This window comes from Ahaetulla prasina, chromosome 2 (assembly GCF_028640845.1).
Source record: "Ahaetulla prasina isolate Xishuangbanna chromosome 2, ASM2864084v1, whole genome shotgun sequence".
Lineage (NCBI taxonomy): Eukaryota > Metazoa > Chordata > Lepidosauria > Squamata > Colubridae > Ahaetulla > Ahaetulla prasina.
In genome coordinates, this window is record NC_080540.1 from 81,613,172 (window position 1) to 81,630,594 (window position 17,423).

Here is a 17,423-nt window from a genome sequence, read left to right on the forward strand (position 1 = left end):
GTTGTTCTGTAAGGAGGACTGGGCTAAAATCCCAAACCAATGGGCAGGGCTGATCAATGGTTAGCAGAAACATTTAGTTGAAGTTATTGCTTCCCAAGAAGGACCCAGCAGTTACCAAAAACAAAAATTTACATACTTTTGCCTCTCACAAATATGTAGCATTGGCTCATTTCTCTCAATAAATCAGTGATCAAGATATAATGCTTTGGATTTATTTGCTTAACTGGGTTCTCTATCTAATTTTAGGACTTATTTTAAGCTGTATTTATGGAGAAATATTGAACATTCAAAATTGTAAGTACCTGTATAATATTGAATTATATTGGTGCTTTTAAGCACCAGTATAATTCAAAGCTTAGGCTCTGACTAGCACCTGGATTTTAGGAAGTTGATTTTTCTTTTTTTGGACATACCTGAGACTGATTCTAGGATTGTCTACATGCATATGCTGTAGCACTGAGGAAGTTACAGCCTTCTCCACAGAGGTACTGATAACACCTTCCTTCAGATCCTCACAATGATTTCATAAGGGCTAGAAAACATGGGAAGATTGGAATAGTAATCCCCCAGCATTAATTACTGCAAGTCCTCTCTAAGTTGTTAGTGAAAATGTGGTAGGTCAGTTCATATTAGATCTATTTTTAAGTTCTATAACATTCTATGTTGTTTTAAGCTTCCAAAGCAGATGTTGTGAAAGATGAGGAAGATTTGTATGCATGCATATGTAATGTCACTGTAGCTTCCTGCAGTCTCAGGGCTGTTTAAATGTGTAAAAATAGCAGGCGATACAGTTGTTACTAGATTTTACCACTTCTGATTACCCACAGAGATTACATGTTCATGGTGTGTTACTGAAAAACAGTTCTAGTTGTGTAAAGTTAGCATATTGAAATAAAATACGTTTTAATCTAGGCTTCATTTTACTTCCATTTTATCTTCTTTGTCAATAAGAAAATAAAAAACTTAGAAAGTCAAGTCAAGTGCAACACTATCCAAAACAACAAATATAAAAGTAATCTTTTAATAATATTCTGCTCAATACCTTTCTACAATAGAAATATTTAGGTAAAGGGACTGAGCTAGATCCCAAATCCTTCTAAGCAGGTGCTCATCTACATGGTAATGTTTAAGGATATGCTGAAAGGCACCTATTCCTCAAATCGCAACGTCAAATGTATGCTTTCATTACAGATCAAGAGGCACAAGAAAAGACAGCCCTTGCTTCTATGTGCTACATACAGCAATCAACAAAATAATTGAAAAGGCAACACAGAAATAAAAGCAACAGAATAAAAAAACTAAGAAAATAAAAGCAAACATAGATACACAAGGCATTTATATAAACATACTTGCAATCTCAAGGAGATTAAAAAATAAACTAACATGGAGAAAGGATGTACCGGTAATAAGGATTCTTAAAGGGATCCAATTCTTTAATGGAAAAGCGAAAGTGGGATTGAAACAACTTGGAATGTTTATCTGGGAGAAGAGAAGAAAAGACAGAGGGGCCATATAATGCTTTTCAAGCATCTGAAAGGATGTCACCTAGAAGAAGGTCAGAGCTGCTCTTTATCATTCCATAATATAGGGCATGACAAATGAATCTAAGTCAGAGGAAGGACAATTTCAATTAAATGTTAGAAAAAGCTAAGGGTATGCTTCAAAGTCAAAACACATTACTGCAGTTTAGAAGTCCTGCTGAACTGTTTCTGATTAAGCTTGCTTTGGCCAAAACTAAAACCAGGTATGTTTTGGTTGGTTCAGATTTTGTTTCATCCCAAAACTGAAACAACCAAAACATGTCAGGTTTTGTTTCTGCTGAATTGTGATCAATCTCAGATGATTTTATGGAGTAAGTAGAGTGCATCACCCACTCTCACGGGTGCAGGGCTGCTCTTTCATCTTCCATCCACCTCAGCCACCACAAATTGACACATGGTTCTTGTTGCAGTAGTGTCTCAGCAGTAAGGAACCAGTTCTCCACCTGGCATAGCCTACTGCCTGGCCTACCCATTGGTCTCCCCAGAGATTTCAGAATTTACCTACAAATGGATTGAGAACGAGAATACGGGGTGGCTGGAAATGTAATTACTTACTATGTGCGACCAAGGATTCTGTTAAAGAAGTGAGGCAGCCTGAGATTTCAGCTCAAGGGAAAAAAGTATTTTAATGATAATAAACTATGAAGAGAAAGAAAAGACTTTATTAAAAGCAGATGTTTTGAATTAGAAAAAAATATTTTGGAACTGACAATAACATTGGAGTTTGATGGTTATTTGAGATCTACCACATCAGTTGCAGTTTACATGGGTCTATGTATATAAACATAAAAGTTATCACATATAAAGGACACTATTTTTGATTCTTTCTCAGTTTTATAATGGATCTGTTAGTAATCAACTTGTTCCTAAATTTAAATTTAGGCCATTTAAATTTAATCTTAACCAAATGGAACCTTAAGAATAAACATTATTATAGTCCCTAAAAGATGAAAAAGAATCCAGATATTGAATATGTCACATTTTCTTTTACAAAGCTCTTCATGTCCCTTAGTTTTGAAGATGATGTTCAAACTTCCACTCCATTATGTGTTTACTTTTACATTTGAGCATATAAAAATGTTAATGTATTAGAATGTGGTAATCATTTCCCAACTCAATTGCATTCCTTCACTAATACATTTACTTTTCAAATCTTTCTTTTCATTTCTCTCCCGTGTATTTTACACATTTTTTTATTAATATAGAATAGGCTTCCTGTATTACTATGGCAGCTTAGAAACATATATTAGTATATTACCTTTTGAGTATATCCAAACTACAGAATATTTTTAGATTATAGTTTGTTAGAACTATGTATTTTTAATGGAGCAATAATCTAATTACACACTTTCTTCTGTATACTTGATTAAATTGATTTCAGATGAATTTTTATATTGCTCTTCAGTATTGTTTTATGATTGGGAAATAAAGCTCTTGATTACTAGTTAGTTGGTATGTTAACATTCAAGGAATTAAATGTCCCAAGTAGTCAAAATCCATCTGAAATTTAAAGAAAAGTGGAGAATATAGATAAGAAAAAGAAATACTTACTCACTTGAATGAAAATTAAGTACTGTGAAGGAAAATGTGGGAGGACTTGAAAAAAAGTAGAGAAGATCTATTTACCTAACACTAATAGTGGGATAGGAAAGCTGATGATGGGAACCTGAATTTCATATATTAATCTAAAAACCTTTCCACTAAATATCTGAATATTATATATGCTGTCTTCTTTATAAGACCTTGATCCTTTAAGATTTAATAGTTCTATATTTCCTGCTTCGCTTTTGACAGTAAATTGTTATCAGGATTACAGTTGTGAGCCTTGTAATTGTAACATGCAGCCTATATTACTTTGTTAATGAAGACATGTAGTGAAATACATGAAATGCCTTAATATGATCAAGGCTTATTATATAAACTCTGCTGGTTGCCTAATCTTATTAATTTTCTTATTAATAGGATGCTTCTGTATTGTCATAATGTGTGTGTATGTGTTGTGACAAATACAGTAGCCTTTTTTTCAGCAACTTTGATCACAGAGCTCAGAAAAAGACAGTCTGTTATTAACTGTGGTAATTTGACAAGTCTCTTCTTTGCCATTTATATATAACTTGCAGTTACTCACTTCACTTTTCCTGTCAAACACAATAATCTTGACCTCTTGTTCATTGATTACTTTCAAATCCAAGGTTAAAAAATCTGAAGACCATGAGTTTTAGTCCTGCCGGCTGCATGAAGCCAGCTGTGTGGCCTTGGGCCAGTCACACACTCACAGCCCTAGAAAGGAGACAGTTGCAAAAACTTGCCAAGAAAACTGCAGGGGTTTGTACAGGCAGTCACCAGGAAACAACATGGTCTCAAAGAGACAGGGAAAAAAAAAGCTTATGCGTTTTATAATATTTCCAAATGAGACTTCTCAGTTAACACCATTCAATTATGTGTACATTTACATTCCTAACTAACATGTTTTTACCATCTACTATATGAGCATTCCTTATACCTTTTCCATAACCAAGGGCCCTTCACAGATTTTTATTTTGCTCCAGAATTTACTCCGCTACTGAAACCTTTGTTAAATATTCCATTTATTTACATATACGCTTACATCTGGCATATTGCAATTACCATATTCAACAAACTTGAACTCCATATAATGCAAAATATTCTATAATTTAAACCTACTCCTTTTGTCGTATGCTTTCTCTAAATCAGTAAAATGAAACACATTTTTACATTTACCATTTAAACTATTTTTGTTCACTATAGTGAGATCTGCACACACTCTGGTATAAAATCACACAGGGCTTCCCAAATTTTGCTCACTGTTCACTACTAGTTTCCTATCAAGCAGCCATATAATAAAGGTAAAAATAGTTAGTCAGTGTAATACTATATTTATTTATTACATTTATGCCTCACTGAACTTGTTGCCTGGGAAGGTGTTCGGCAGAATTCTGATTCTATGGTTTTTACCTATGGTCTTGTCTCGATGCTACTGCCTATTTTTTTTTTTTTTTACAGGGAAACAATAATAACACCCGTCCAGTTGTCAGGCATAGATATGGCCTTCACACAATCATTTATTTATTTATTTATTTATTTTATTTAATCATATTTTTATACTGCCCTATCTCCCAAGGGACTCAGGGCGGTTTACAGCCAAGTAAAACATAAATATAAATACAAGTTAAAACCCCAATTTAAAAAACTTATTAAATACGGCCGAATATTAAAACCACAATAAAATAGTAAAACCCCATTAAAACCAAATTTAAATTTAAAATTCTAGTCCAGTCCTGCGCAGATAAAAAGATGTGTCTTAAGCTCGCGGCGAAAGGTTCGAAAGTCAGGAAGTTGGCGAAGTCCTGGGGGAAGTTCGTTCCAGAGGGTGGGAGCCCCCACAGAAAAGGCCCTTCCCCTGGGCGTCGCCAGCCGGCACTGCCTGGCTGACGGCACCCTGAGGAGTCCCTCCCTGTGAGAGCGTAGGGGTCGGTGGGAGGCAATCGGTGGCAGTAGACGGTCCCGTAAGTATCCCGGCCCAATGCCATGGAGCGCTTTGAAGATAGTTACCAAAACCTTGAAGTGCACCCGAAAGGCCACAGGTAGCCAGTGCAGTCTGTGCAGGAGAGGTGTCACATGGGAGCCACGAGGGGCTCCCTCTATCACCCGCGCAGCCGCATTCTGTAGAGAGCATTGCAGTAATCCAGACGAGATGTCACAAGAGCATGAGTGACCATGCATAGGACATCCTGGTCTAGAAAGGGGCGCAACTGGCGACAACAATCATTGAATATGTTACGTAGCCCTTCCATAATAGTGGTAAAAAAAAATTAGTGCTTACATTAAATGTAGGCTTGTCTAAGAGCTAATTTCTTTCTGTGTCCTTGGATAAAATCATTTTTAGAGACAGCAATGTAATTTATATTACTGCAGCTGTGGTGGTGCAGTGGTTAGAATACAGTATTGCAGGCTAACTCTTCCAGGAGTTTGATTCCTTCGATCCTGACCCTCTCAATGTTGACAGTTTTCCATCCTTCCGAGGTCAGTAAAATGACGACCCAGATTGTTGGGAGCAATATGCTGACTCTGAAAACCACTTAGAGAGGGCTGTAAAGCTCTATGAAGCGGTATATACAGGTAAGTCTAAGTGATATTGCTGTTGCTATGTTTATATTGTGATGTTTTAAAAGGTTTAAGCCCACCCCATCTCCCGCCAACAAGAGTCTTTTCAGAATTTGTACTATTGGCAGAATTATATAGTGAACAAATCCAACTGAACATAACTGTTACCTTTTCTTGTAAATAGATGAGCATTATTAAAACTATATGCCAGATTAGAGCAGCCATATAATATTTGTCTGTCTGTCTCTATATCTCTATCTATCATCTATCTATCATCTATCTATCATCTCCCTTTGCATACAGTGCAAGTATCTCAAGACCACTCTTGACAGACTAGAGATACTTCTAGATTAAGGAGTTTGCTTCCATGGAATTTATTAAATAAAAATATTTTTAAAAATCACAGTTAATAAACACTGCATGTGCATGTTGAGCCCATGAAGATGAATTGAATTTAGCTATCTGCACTGATAATTTTTAGCCATAGCAAATCATACCTAGATTCCACTGAAACCATCACCTTTTTGGAATTAATATTCACTTCTTTTATTGCAGGAGATTTCCTTGTTTTTGCTTTTTTAAATTGCCTTTTTTCAATATTTAAACGCTAGTGTTTTTCCAGAGAGAAAATGAATTTCCTCCCGATCTCAGCTAGTGCTTATTTACATTTGTGTATGATATATGTTTATATTGATAGTTTTAAGTACTGTGGTGCAATATCATCTGTACAAAACTATGTCTCCATCAAAATTTGCCTTTTTTAGACTTTTGTTTGAGGTTATATATTTTTGTATGATGCTATTCAGCTGCATGTAGTCCTCCTTTAAAGAAAATGGGAAATACCAATAAGACAAAGCTTTTTCCTTTGGCAATGAATGATGTCTCGGACTCTGGGATGCCCGCCTTTCCTTACAAGTACAAAATAGAAGCCAGGAGCAGAGCTGCTTTTTGTAGATGCAGACAAAATCCATTTGATTATGGAGAGCAACTTTTGTGCTGTTAATTGGATCTACATCAATCCCATACTACAACTCTCAGCATATCTGGCTGGGTAGGATGAGAGGCTTTAGAAATATACAACAACATTTAGAAAGCATCAGTTTGAGAAAAGCTCATTTATACCAATAGAAGCATGATGCTAAGGGAAAAGTGCATTTTTAGGTCTTGTCTCATCTTCCATAATCCATAGTCTCAAAAAGTTTTGGATTGCTGCAGGACATTTTCTACAACAGTTTGATTTTTGAAAGTGTTCAATTTTAAAGTTATTGTATAGAAGCATAATGAAATAAAAATAGGACACTAAAGTAGTTAAATATTTTTTAATTTCTCTTGATACAGAATCCTGCATTTGTCTGGAATGGCAAAAATATTAGGCAAATGATTGGGGCAATATTTCAGTTGGGGTGAGAAACAGTAGTGTAGGAGAAGGAAAAATGTTTTCTAGACTTCTCAAAATCTTTTTAGATGATACAGTCTTGGCTACTGTATGTTTCATGTTTTTCTAAATCTGCTTCCTTCTCATCTTCATTGCTGAAGAACAGTTCATCAAAAAACAAAAAAGTATAACAAATAGATTTCAAGTTACTCTATTTGTATATATTTAGTTAATATATTCACAGGATTAAAATGGATTGATTATCTACAAAATAGATATCAGATTAATATCAGATTGCCTTTGAATAATTAGAAAGTTATTTTATGTAATGGGGAGGGGGTTGGGAGATGAAAAGCTTTGGATGTGGTTAATTGGATTGGAAGGGAAAATTTTATTCTATGTTTGGTTTATGTATAACAATACCTTGTGATTGACCCGGGAAGCCGGGGGGGGGGGAAGGGAGGGGGGAAGGGGTTTTTTTGGGAGGGAGGGGGGGAAAAAGGGGGGAAAATGTTTGTTTTTTTTAAAACTCTTTCAATAAAAAAAAATATATATTCACAGGTTTGTATGAATCAGTTACTTAAAGCAGAAGGTTTTTTGTTGTGATGGGAGAAAAAAGCCTTTGATTCAGTAGTACACAACAAGCTATGTCTAAACTAAAATCTTATGGCATTTCCGAATCTCTGCATAAATGGATAGCTGCATTCCTATCAAACAGGCAACAAGTAGTCAAAATAGGGAATACCCTATCAAACCCTGCATCAGTTAACAGCAGTGTCCCTCAGGGAAGCATTTTAGGACTCACGCTCTTTATACTTTACATAAACAACCTTTGTGATCATATTATAAGCAACTGCGTTCGCTGCGCTGATGATGTAAAACTATTCAACACCACTGAATGCTGCTACCCTACAAAAAGACCTTGATTGTCTTTCACAATGGTCAAACAATTGGCAACTCCAAATCTCAACCAACAAATGTTCTGTCTTATATATTGGCAAAAAATAAATAAAATCAAAACACTAAATACAAGCTGGGCAGATACGACCTTGTAGATGACTCTCACTCTGTTAAGGACCTTGGAGTACTCATCTCAAATGATCTAAGTGCCAGAGCTCACTTTTAACAACATTGCCAAAAAAGCATTAAAAGTTGTTAACTTAATCTTGCGTAGCTTCTTCTCTGGTAATATTGAACTGCAAACCAGGGCATACAAAACTTTTACTAGACCAATTCCTGAATTCAGCTCATCTGTCAAACCCGCACTGCATATCGGACATTAATACAATCGAACAAGTCCAGAGATATTTCATGAGAAGAGTCGTCCACTCTTCTGCTTGCAACAGAATACCTTATGTCACCAGACTTCAAATGTTGGGATTAGACAATTTAGAACTTTTCCGTCTTTGGTCAGACCTAAGTGTAGCACATAAAATTATCTGCTACAATGTCCTACCAGTCAATGATTACAGCTTCAACCACAACAATACACAAGCACACAATAGATAAAAACTTGTGGTAAACCACACTAAACTTGATTGCAGAAAATATGACTTCAGTAACAGAGTCATTGATGCCTGGAATGAACTACCTGACTGTGGTTTCTTCCCCAACCCCCAAAATTTTAACCTTAGACTGTCTACTGTCGACCTCACCCCATTCCTAAGAGGTCTTTAAAGGGCGTGCATAAGAGCACCAGCGTGCCCACCATTCCTGTCTTAATGTTCCCTTTTATATGTATCCATTTCATGTATTCATAATTATGTTTATACTTATATCTGTTACCTATTACATGCTTGACTAAATAAATAAATAAGCAAGCAAGCAAGCTGTTTGGAGTATAGTACTGTCAAAGAATTAGTAGAGGGTTGACTGAAGTGTTATGGTGTCACCTTTTATTCCCATCACCTTACTCTAAGGATACACCAGAAACTCTGAATAGTGCTTTATTCAGGATGAGAATAAGTGCTCTTAATGGACAATCTTGAAATATTCTATTTTTTTTCTTTAAAAACCAACCTAATCTGGTTTGCTAAACTGAGTCACTTGGGTTGTGGGACTTCAGTCCATTATTTTTTGAAGGTCCTTCCTTCCCCCTGACAATGTGATATGAATTTGCTCAGTGCTTTGGTTGCCTTCTGTTGCTTTTCTTTAGGTAGATACGTAGTTAGAATTATTTTCTCTGGGCATCAAATGAATCTGAAGATGTATCTCCAAGCTCATGGTAATGAAGGTAGAAAAAGGAACTTTCTCCATGCTTTGTATAAAAGTTAGAGCTCCAAAACAAAGAGGATTAGATCTTGAAGACAACATTGGCCTACCAATCTTTTTATTTGCCCCCAGAGTTATTGGAAACGAGCTGGGTGGCAAATAAATGTTTAAATAAATAAATGTTTAAATAAATAATTTTTAAATCTCTCTCTCTCTCCCCTATCTATTTACCTCCCTACCTCTTTCCTGTAAGGGAAAACCAAAACTTTTACTTTTACTTTGTACTTTTAAGTTAGCTTATTGGCAAGGTTTTCAGAAGTGGTTTGCCTCCTTCCTGGGTTGGAGAAAGAATTATTGGCCCAAGATCACCTACTGGCTTTGTGCCTAAGGTGGGACTAGAACTCACAGTCTCCTGATTTCTAGTCTGATGCCTCTATACCAAACTAGTTCTCAACTGATACAAGGATTCAAAATATGTCCCTGTCCGTTCTTTTCTTTGAACTTACATAGGCCTTGATATCTTTCTAAGCTGCTGATGTTAGTGCGATGAACTCTTCTTATTACTTCAGTGTTTTCAAAGTAAACAAATATAAATTACTTTGGGGCTTAAGAAGACCTGTAATGTTATTAAACAATATATTTTTCACAGTAATGAAACCAACCAGTAACTTGGTTCTGTTTTATTTTAATAGTACATTTTCTATGCTTTCTCATTATACTTAACTGGTTCACATAATTCATGCTTATTTAAGGAACATGATTTGGGATTGGATCAATAGGCTGGTATCTGATGGGCAGATGTCCAACTCCAATTGCATTCAGTTCATTTAGAAAGAGTTACATCTTGTGTTAGAAATCCAACTCAGCCTGATATCACCCACCAATCTGATACCTGCTATGTCAGCTTTTTCATTAACAATAGAAAAAATAGCAGCCAATTAGTTAATAGTGCAAAATATATAGTCTTATGACCTAGAATCAAAGTAGACTAGTTTCTGAAAGCTTATGTTTTCTCTTGTTTCAGATGTTGTAAGATCCTTCCATTATTTTTTTTAACACCTGATATGGCTACCCTGGCTAGTAATTCTTCACTGACATTTTTTAATTAAGCTAAAGCATAGGATTGACTGCAATGGAGCTCTGATTGCTCTCTTTTCTCATTTTTATCAATTCATTGTTATCCTCAGAGTGCAGTTCTTTTTAGCCACCTGTGAATGTTTAATCTGGTTCAAATAATTCATGCTTGTTTAATGAACATGATTTGGAATTGGATCAATAGTCTTGATACCTGGAAATCAATCCCATGTACAGTAATAGGGCCTCCTATTCCAGAATGAAGAAGTGGGACACACTATTTGTAGCTCTCTTGGTGTTGCTTTTATTTGAAGCTGAGGCTGTGGTAGTGAAGAGCAATCTGAAGTCTTCCAGCTGTTTTGAACTTAGTCTTCCATCACCTCAATTAACCTCTCCAATGATAAGAATATGGGATTTGCAAGGCAAAACATGCCTATCCCTAGCATATGTACCCCAGGTTTTGCAACCAGTGTATATTTCCTCTGTGTATTGAGAATGCTGATTGACTAGAAAAAAAGTATTAAATCAGTTGGTTAAGGTATCTTCTAATATTTCACTTCAGTTTTCTCCAAATCTTTGCTGCAATATCTGTTTTCATTTTGATTCCTTGGTTAGCCTTCTCATATATAATAAATGCTCCATTTAAATGGACCAAGTTGTTTTGGCATGCTTTTCACATTTTAATCTGTCAATATTCATAGCTATTTTAATGGTTTTTTTTAAATGAAATCGATATTAAACAACTGTTTTCTCTACTGATATTTCTTTTCAAGGTGAATAGCAGACTAAGGTGTGTTGCTTCACTTACATAAATTTTCGTAAGCAGTCTGTTATTTTATTGGTTGCAGTTCATTCTATGCTATTATCCTTCTCATCTTTTCTACTACCTTCTCCTATTGCTATCTTATGATTATATTATTGTGTTGTCTGTATGTACACTGAGAGCTTCTGTACCGGAGACAAATTCCTTATGTGTCCAATCACACTTTGCCAAATAAAGTATTCCATTCCATTCTATGCAGGCACATTCTTGAGGAGGACCATTTGATTTCATTTTAGCAATCTCCCCACGTTTCCTTCTTTGATCAGTTTTTATTTTCGTCTCTCCCATTATTAAAAAGTGTCCTGCATAGTTGCACTTATCTTGTTCACTGTCTTCTGGTCTTTCCTGGTATGGATATGGTCTACAATTGTGCCTCCATTGTTATGCACTGTAGAATTGAACTGTTGCCGACTACTGCTTATTATGCTGTTGGCTTTTTAAAATATGCTTAGCTGACAATTTCAAGAGGTTCAAGAGGTTGATTGCCATTTTGAAGGATGTGACCCTCTCCCCCGCCCCAAGCTCAGAGGGAACCAAATGGATTTAGTAGAGTAGATTCTGATACATAGCAGGGTGGCTTTTTTCACAACACAAATTGGGATTCTTTTTCTCCTGATTTTTTTAGTCCTTTTCTTTGAGGAAGTATCCAGCTATACTGTGCATGCTAGCTGCATGAGCTAATACAATTTTTATATTCCCATCAAATTTTGAATTTTCCAGCAAAACAACTTCTCATTAAAATCTCATATAGTGGCTTGGCAGTGACTGACGTGAAGTGTATTGTCTTCTCTGACATGTGTTTGCTTGTTTGTCTGCATTTCTTATTGCTCATTATATTTATCATACGGCTCTTTTAATAGCTACAGAGTGTTCTTTTCTTTGTGTCTGAAATTTCTCACCAACTGACTCTGCATTTATGCCAGTTCTTTTCTTCTGTTCTTGTTCTCTTTCTCTGGCCTGGGAGATTTGGACAAAGGTTAGGCAGGGGGCGAGGAAGGGCAGCAAATAGGATGCATCTCCTGTAGTTTATATGTTTACCATATTTTTTCTTCTGCAGCAAGAGTCCAAAGAGGAGAACGATCTGCAGAAGAAAAGAACAAAACAGCAGCTGGATAGAGTGAAGTTCACCGCAAAAAGAAAAATTGCACGTAGGTGTCACATGTCTGGGGAAAAGTGGATACGAGAGTGCACACTTGTTTTTTAAAAATCCAGCTTTTACATATGTCAAACATATATGTTGATGCTTAATGATTTAGCTTATGTGCATGTGTAAGTGAAGCTGCAGCTGTGTTTTGGTATAATGTTGCTCCTACTCCCCAATATATCTAAGGTGATCTCCCCATCTTGTGTATTTGAGATCGGAAAGATGAAAGGAATTATAAAGGTTACTGGTGCAGTGCTATATGGAAACCCAGAGTAAGAATGAAAAGTGGTTATTATCACCTTCATATATATTATTTAAGCTAGCTGTTGCAAGATTTGGTGCCGTTCCAACACATTAGATTTTGATTCACACAATTACCAGCCAGCGTTTGTCTTTATTGGTAACTGGTTTTTGAGAATTGAAATCTATCTAGAATGTAAGAATTTGAGGAATGCTGGATAAGCTCTATCTAAAGGCAGCCTTGCACTCATATATTTTATGCTTGGTAGCTTGCCATTAGGCGAAGAACGCACACCCAGATCTATTCATTAATCAATTTAATCCAAAAGCCTCCTTCGAGTTTGTATTAAGGAGCGACAGTTCTGAGGTAATCAATGAACAGCAATTGGAAAACTAGGTTCCATTGCTGCCACCAACTCTTCCTTATAAATCAGCCTTTGGGAAACCAGGAGAGGATTGAAGGAGAGATCCTTAGCCTACTCTGGGTCTGGCTAATGACAGAATGGGAAACCAAACTAAACTGTAGGTGTCTTTAGCTCAGCTAAGCTGATGTGGGCACTAGGAGGAGATTAATTCCAGAATTCAAACAAAAGTCACTGTTGTTATAGATGCCAGAAGAAGATACAGATACAACACACAGTTAAAAAGTGCTTAAAATACACAAAGATAATACAATTCTAACTGTAGGGAAACAACTTCAGTTTCAACCTGGCCTGAAATTGTTCCCTCATTTAAGATGCCAGCTTTCTATAAATTTCTACAGAATTCTTTCTATAAACAGAAAAACTATTTTCATCCAGAACCCCCCTTTTTTCCTTCACTGATTCTCAGGGGTCAAGTCAACTATGGGAAGATAAGGCTGGCTTGTTCTTTAAAAGGCCAGCTGCTCCGTTACAAACTTGAAATCAATTCCTAATGGCTTCACTAATATATCCATAGAGTTTCCTTGGTTCAATAGGGAAATGGTGACTGTTGCCATTTGGTATTTAGTTTTACCTCCATCTAGCCCTATAATCTTGGTAGACCCTGGTGATATAGCTTCTTGGGTAATTTAGAAACAAGTTATAGACTCATGAAGTTGGAAGGGATATAAGAACATGTCCAGGATTTGCTGCACCCATTCATGATAGTAGGAAGATTTCAAAGGTGTTGGTTTTTTTTAGTTTTTAAAATGTAGCAAAAAATAAAATAATTCACAGAGCAAATTTTGGTTTAGTCTCCATGATAGCTTCATGGTTTTAAACTGGTCTCTGGTGCCAGAAAAGTTGGAGACTGCTGATCTCACAGAAACAGGCTGCCCCCATTGCTGAGCCACTGAGTGACTCCTATTATATAGAGGCCCTTATTTAGAAAGGCCCTTAAAGGTAAAGGTTCCCCTCGCACATACGTGCTAGTCGTTGCAGACTCTAGAGGGCGGTGCTCATCTCCATTTCAAAGCCGAAGAGCCAGCGCTGTCCGAAGACGTCTCCGTGGTCATGTGGTCGGCATGACTCAACGCCAAAGGCACACAGAACGCTGTTACCTCCCACCAAGGTGGTTCCTATTTTTTCTACTTGCATTTTTACGTGCTTTTGAAACTGCTAGGTTGGCAGAAGCTGGGACAAGTAACGGGAGCTCACCCCGTTACATGGCAGCACTAGGGATTCGAACCGCTGAGCTGCCGACCTTTCGATCGACAAGCTCAGCGTCCTAACCCCTGAGCCACTATTAGAACCTGGCTATTCTCCGTATTGGTGGAGACAGCAGCTAGGAAATGGGTAGTGACTGTTCAGACGGAGGATTGAACCTGTGCAAAAGTTGATTAGTCCCCCACTTGTTGCCAGGGACTCCCAGCTTTCAGCTGGACGGATGTGTTGAAATTGCTCTCCTTTCTGACTGTTGCCTCACCATTCTTTCCTTGATCAATTTCTTTCCTTTTATTGTGGATTCTTGTGAGTAGTTTCCCCTTCCCTCTTTTGGATTGAGTTGGGGGGGGGTCTGGCTGTTTTCTTTGCATCGGTGGGCTTTGCCCTGCCATTCAGAGAATTTCTGCCCTCATGGCTTTCTATCAGCCCGGGAGGAAACTTAAGGCGGATCAAGTGAGGAGGCTACAGGAGTTTTTGCACTCCATTTGGGCTGCTTTAATTGTAGAAGCCTTGCGCTTCAACTTTTAGCCTCAGAAAGACCGCTGCTGGAGCCTTTGTGCTCTGAAAAGCTACCGGCGTTCCGCAATTCTAATTGGGCAGTAATTATCCAGGAGCTTCGTGGTCCATTTATTGGCCTTTCGGATCGCAGAGAAGGTGTTTTTCCACTCGAAACTAATTTGTACGCCCGCAGGAGTTTCACCCTCCATTGATCACCAGATCGGGTCAGCTACTTGCTTTAGCGATCGCCAGGAGCTTAGCACTCCATTTTTAGGCTGCAAGATTGGAACTGCTTTTCAAACAGTGGGCAGCCATTTTGGGAGCTCTTCTTTGCACGCCACATGGATTGCGAGCACCTATGGCCTGGTTGGTGGCACAGGAGCTTTGCGCTCTGTGGAAGCCTTGTATTAACCCTTTGGGGGTTTTTTTTCTACTTGACCTATATTTGGTGTGGATAGTACCTTACTAATTAAGTTTCACTGAGCTGCTAAGCATTTCAGCCTTATTATTATATCTGATGCATTATTGCCTATCTACAGTGGAATCTGTGGCTTAAATTTAAATTAAAAGCAACTGTGCAGGAGTCTTGCGCTCCAATTACTGTTGGTATTATATTGTGCTATAATCTATTATTCTGGACCAAGACATCTGTGTTAGGCATAACTAGCCTCTCAGGCACATTGTGGCGGCCATTTTTGCAAAGAGCTGCCTTTATTATCAGACCTTGTTTAACTCTTGGGGGTTATTTTAACCTTCTGAGTCTGGTTGATTTTTCAGATTTAGATTTCTTTAAGATCCAAGATGCCCAAGGCCAAATCTAAATCTAAACAGGTGGATGCTCAATCTGATGTTGATATGGCTGAGCCATTGGCAGCACCAGCTCATAAGTCGGTGCATGAGACGGGCGCCTCTGTTTCTCGCCCGCACAATAAATCTGACAAAGGGCATAGTCAGGCAGTCCTGAGAGATGAACACCACAGAGATCAGGCCTTGCAAAAGATTTGTCATAAGGCTAGTGAGACTAGCCGCCAGCCTCTGCCCAGTGAGGTAGCCTCAGCTGCACCTCGGGCTAGATCTTCTGGGGGTTACTCAGATCAGGTATCTTTACAAGATTGTCTCGTGTCTATTTCAACTGCTGATTTGTGGGGCCCTCATCTACCTCCTGTTGCTCCTGCCCAACTGGCTTCCCAATCTCCAAATCAGCGTTTACTGGTTTGTTTCCTCCGGCGGTTTTCAAATCCTTGTTGTTTAAGGCGTCTAATGCAGCTAGATTGAGGACTTCGTCGGACGGGGAGGTGCCTTCTACTTCAAAGGGTCCTTCAGAACCATTGTTTTCGGAACCTACTAGGGCGATAGATGTGGTTCCTGTTCCCCCCATGTTCATCAATATTTTTCAGAAGCAATTGGTGGTTCCGGGATTGGCTCCTCTTCCTTCTTCATTGGACTGTCGTTACTTCAATGTGGCTCCAGAATTGGACTCAATTCTTCAAGTTCCTACAGTTGATCCCCCGGACGTGGCCTTGTTACCCATTCCCTCCATTCCCGGCGAGCCAGAAGAAGGGCTCCATCCAGAGGAGAGGCGTTCTGACCAATCGTTACAGCAGGTTCATCAAGCAGCTGCATGGGCGATTCAGTCAGCATCCACGGCTTACTTCTTCAACCGTGCTACCCTGGTTTGGCTTCAACAGCATCGGGATGGACTGCTGCATGAGGACGCCTGTCTACACCAAGATCTAAACAAAATAATCGTAGCAGTTCAATTCTCTGCTGATGCAATATTGAACTCTGCATGTTTCGCCTCCGTGGCGGTGGCGGCAGCGGCGTGTACAATGCTTTGGCTCTGATATTGGCCAGCAGATGCTTGACACAAGTGGTGCTTAGCCTCTGCTTCCTTTGCGGGAGGTAACCTACTTGTGGCATCCTTACACCCACTTCTAGTGGAGACTAAGGATAAGAGGAAGATTTTACCCAGTGCCCAACGCAAGTCGGAATTGTGTTTTTAGTTTAGAACATCTGATTGGGCCACTGCCCATTCCTAAGGGGGATGTCCGCCTTTGGAGCTAGGCAGTGTGGTCAGCTGGGCGGTCCGGCCCATCCTTCTCAGGACGACAGCCCTTTCGAGGTGGAGGGAGTTGTTCATTCAGTTACCAGGGCTAATGACAGGTCGGATGTTCCCATTGGGGGCAGATTAGCTCTCTTTGCCAACCGGTGGGATCATCTTACTTTCGACATTTGGTTCCGGGATACGGTAAGATCTGGTCTATTCCTAGAATTTGTCTCCTCCCCTCCAGAACTTTTTATCCGTTCTCCTGTTTCTAAGGACAGTAATTGGCAGATACTTATGGACTTGGCAATTAAACATCTTTTGGACATCAGAGCGGTCCAGCTCATTCCTGCAGATCAGGTGGGACGGGGGGGTTTATTCTCTTCTGTTTCTGCTGCCTAAGTCCTCGGGGTGTGTGTGTGTGAGGGGGTGGAGACCTATTTTGGACCTTAAAAGACTGAACAGATACATTGTGTATCGTCGTTTTAAAATGCAATCTTTGCAGTCTATTTTGGCTGGCGTCAGGAAGGGCGACTTCCTTTTATAGATTTCACAGAGGCTTATTTACACATTCCTATTTGTTTATCTCATCATAGATTCCTTAGATTTTATTACGTCGGTAAACATTATCAATACCGGGCATTACCATTTGGCCTTTTTTCTGCTCCCCGTACCTTTACTAAGGTTCTTGCTGCTCTGGCGACTCATCTTCGAGCCATCCCT

General features: G+C 38.6%; 1 protein-coding gene across 9 annotated transcripts in view; it reads left to right on the top strand.

Annotated features, from left to right (window-relative positions):
* UIMC1 (ubiquitin interaction motif containing 1) overlaps positions 1-17,423 on the top strand; it is a 91,876-nt gene that overhangs the window by 22,704 nt on the left and 51,749 nt on the right. For all 9 annotated transcript variants that reach the window (XR_009153853.1, XR_009153851.1, XR_009153852.1 and 6 more), the window contains one exon: positions 12,207-12,297. Coding sequence is in view for 5 of the 9 variants with exons in the window: in XM_058173034.1 (XP_058029017.1) it covers positions 12,207-12,297 (91 nt within the window). In the remaining 4 variants the exon portion in view is untranslated. Of the gene's footprint in view, positions 1-12,206; positions 12,298-17,423 lie in introns of those variants that run through there.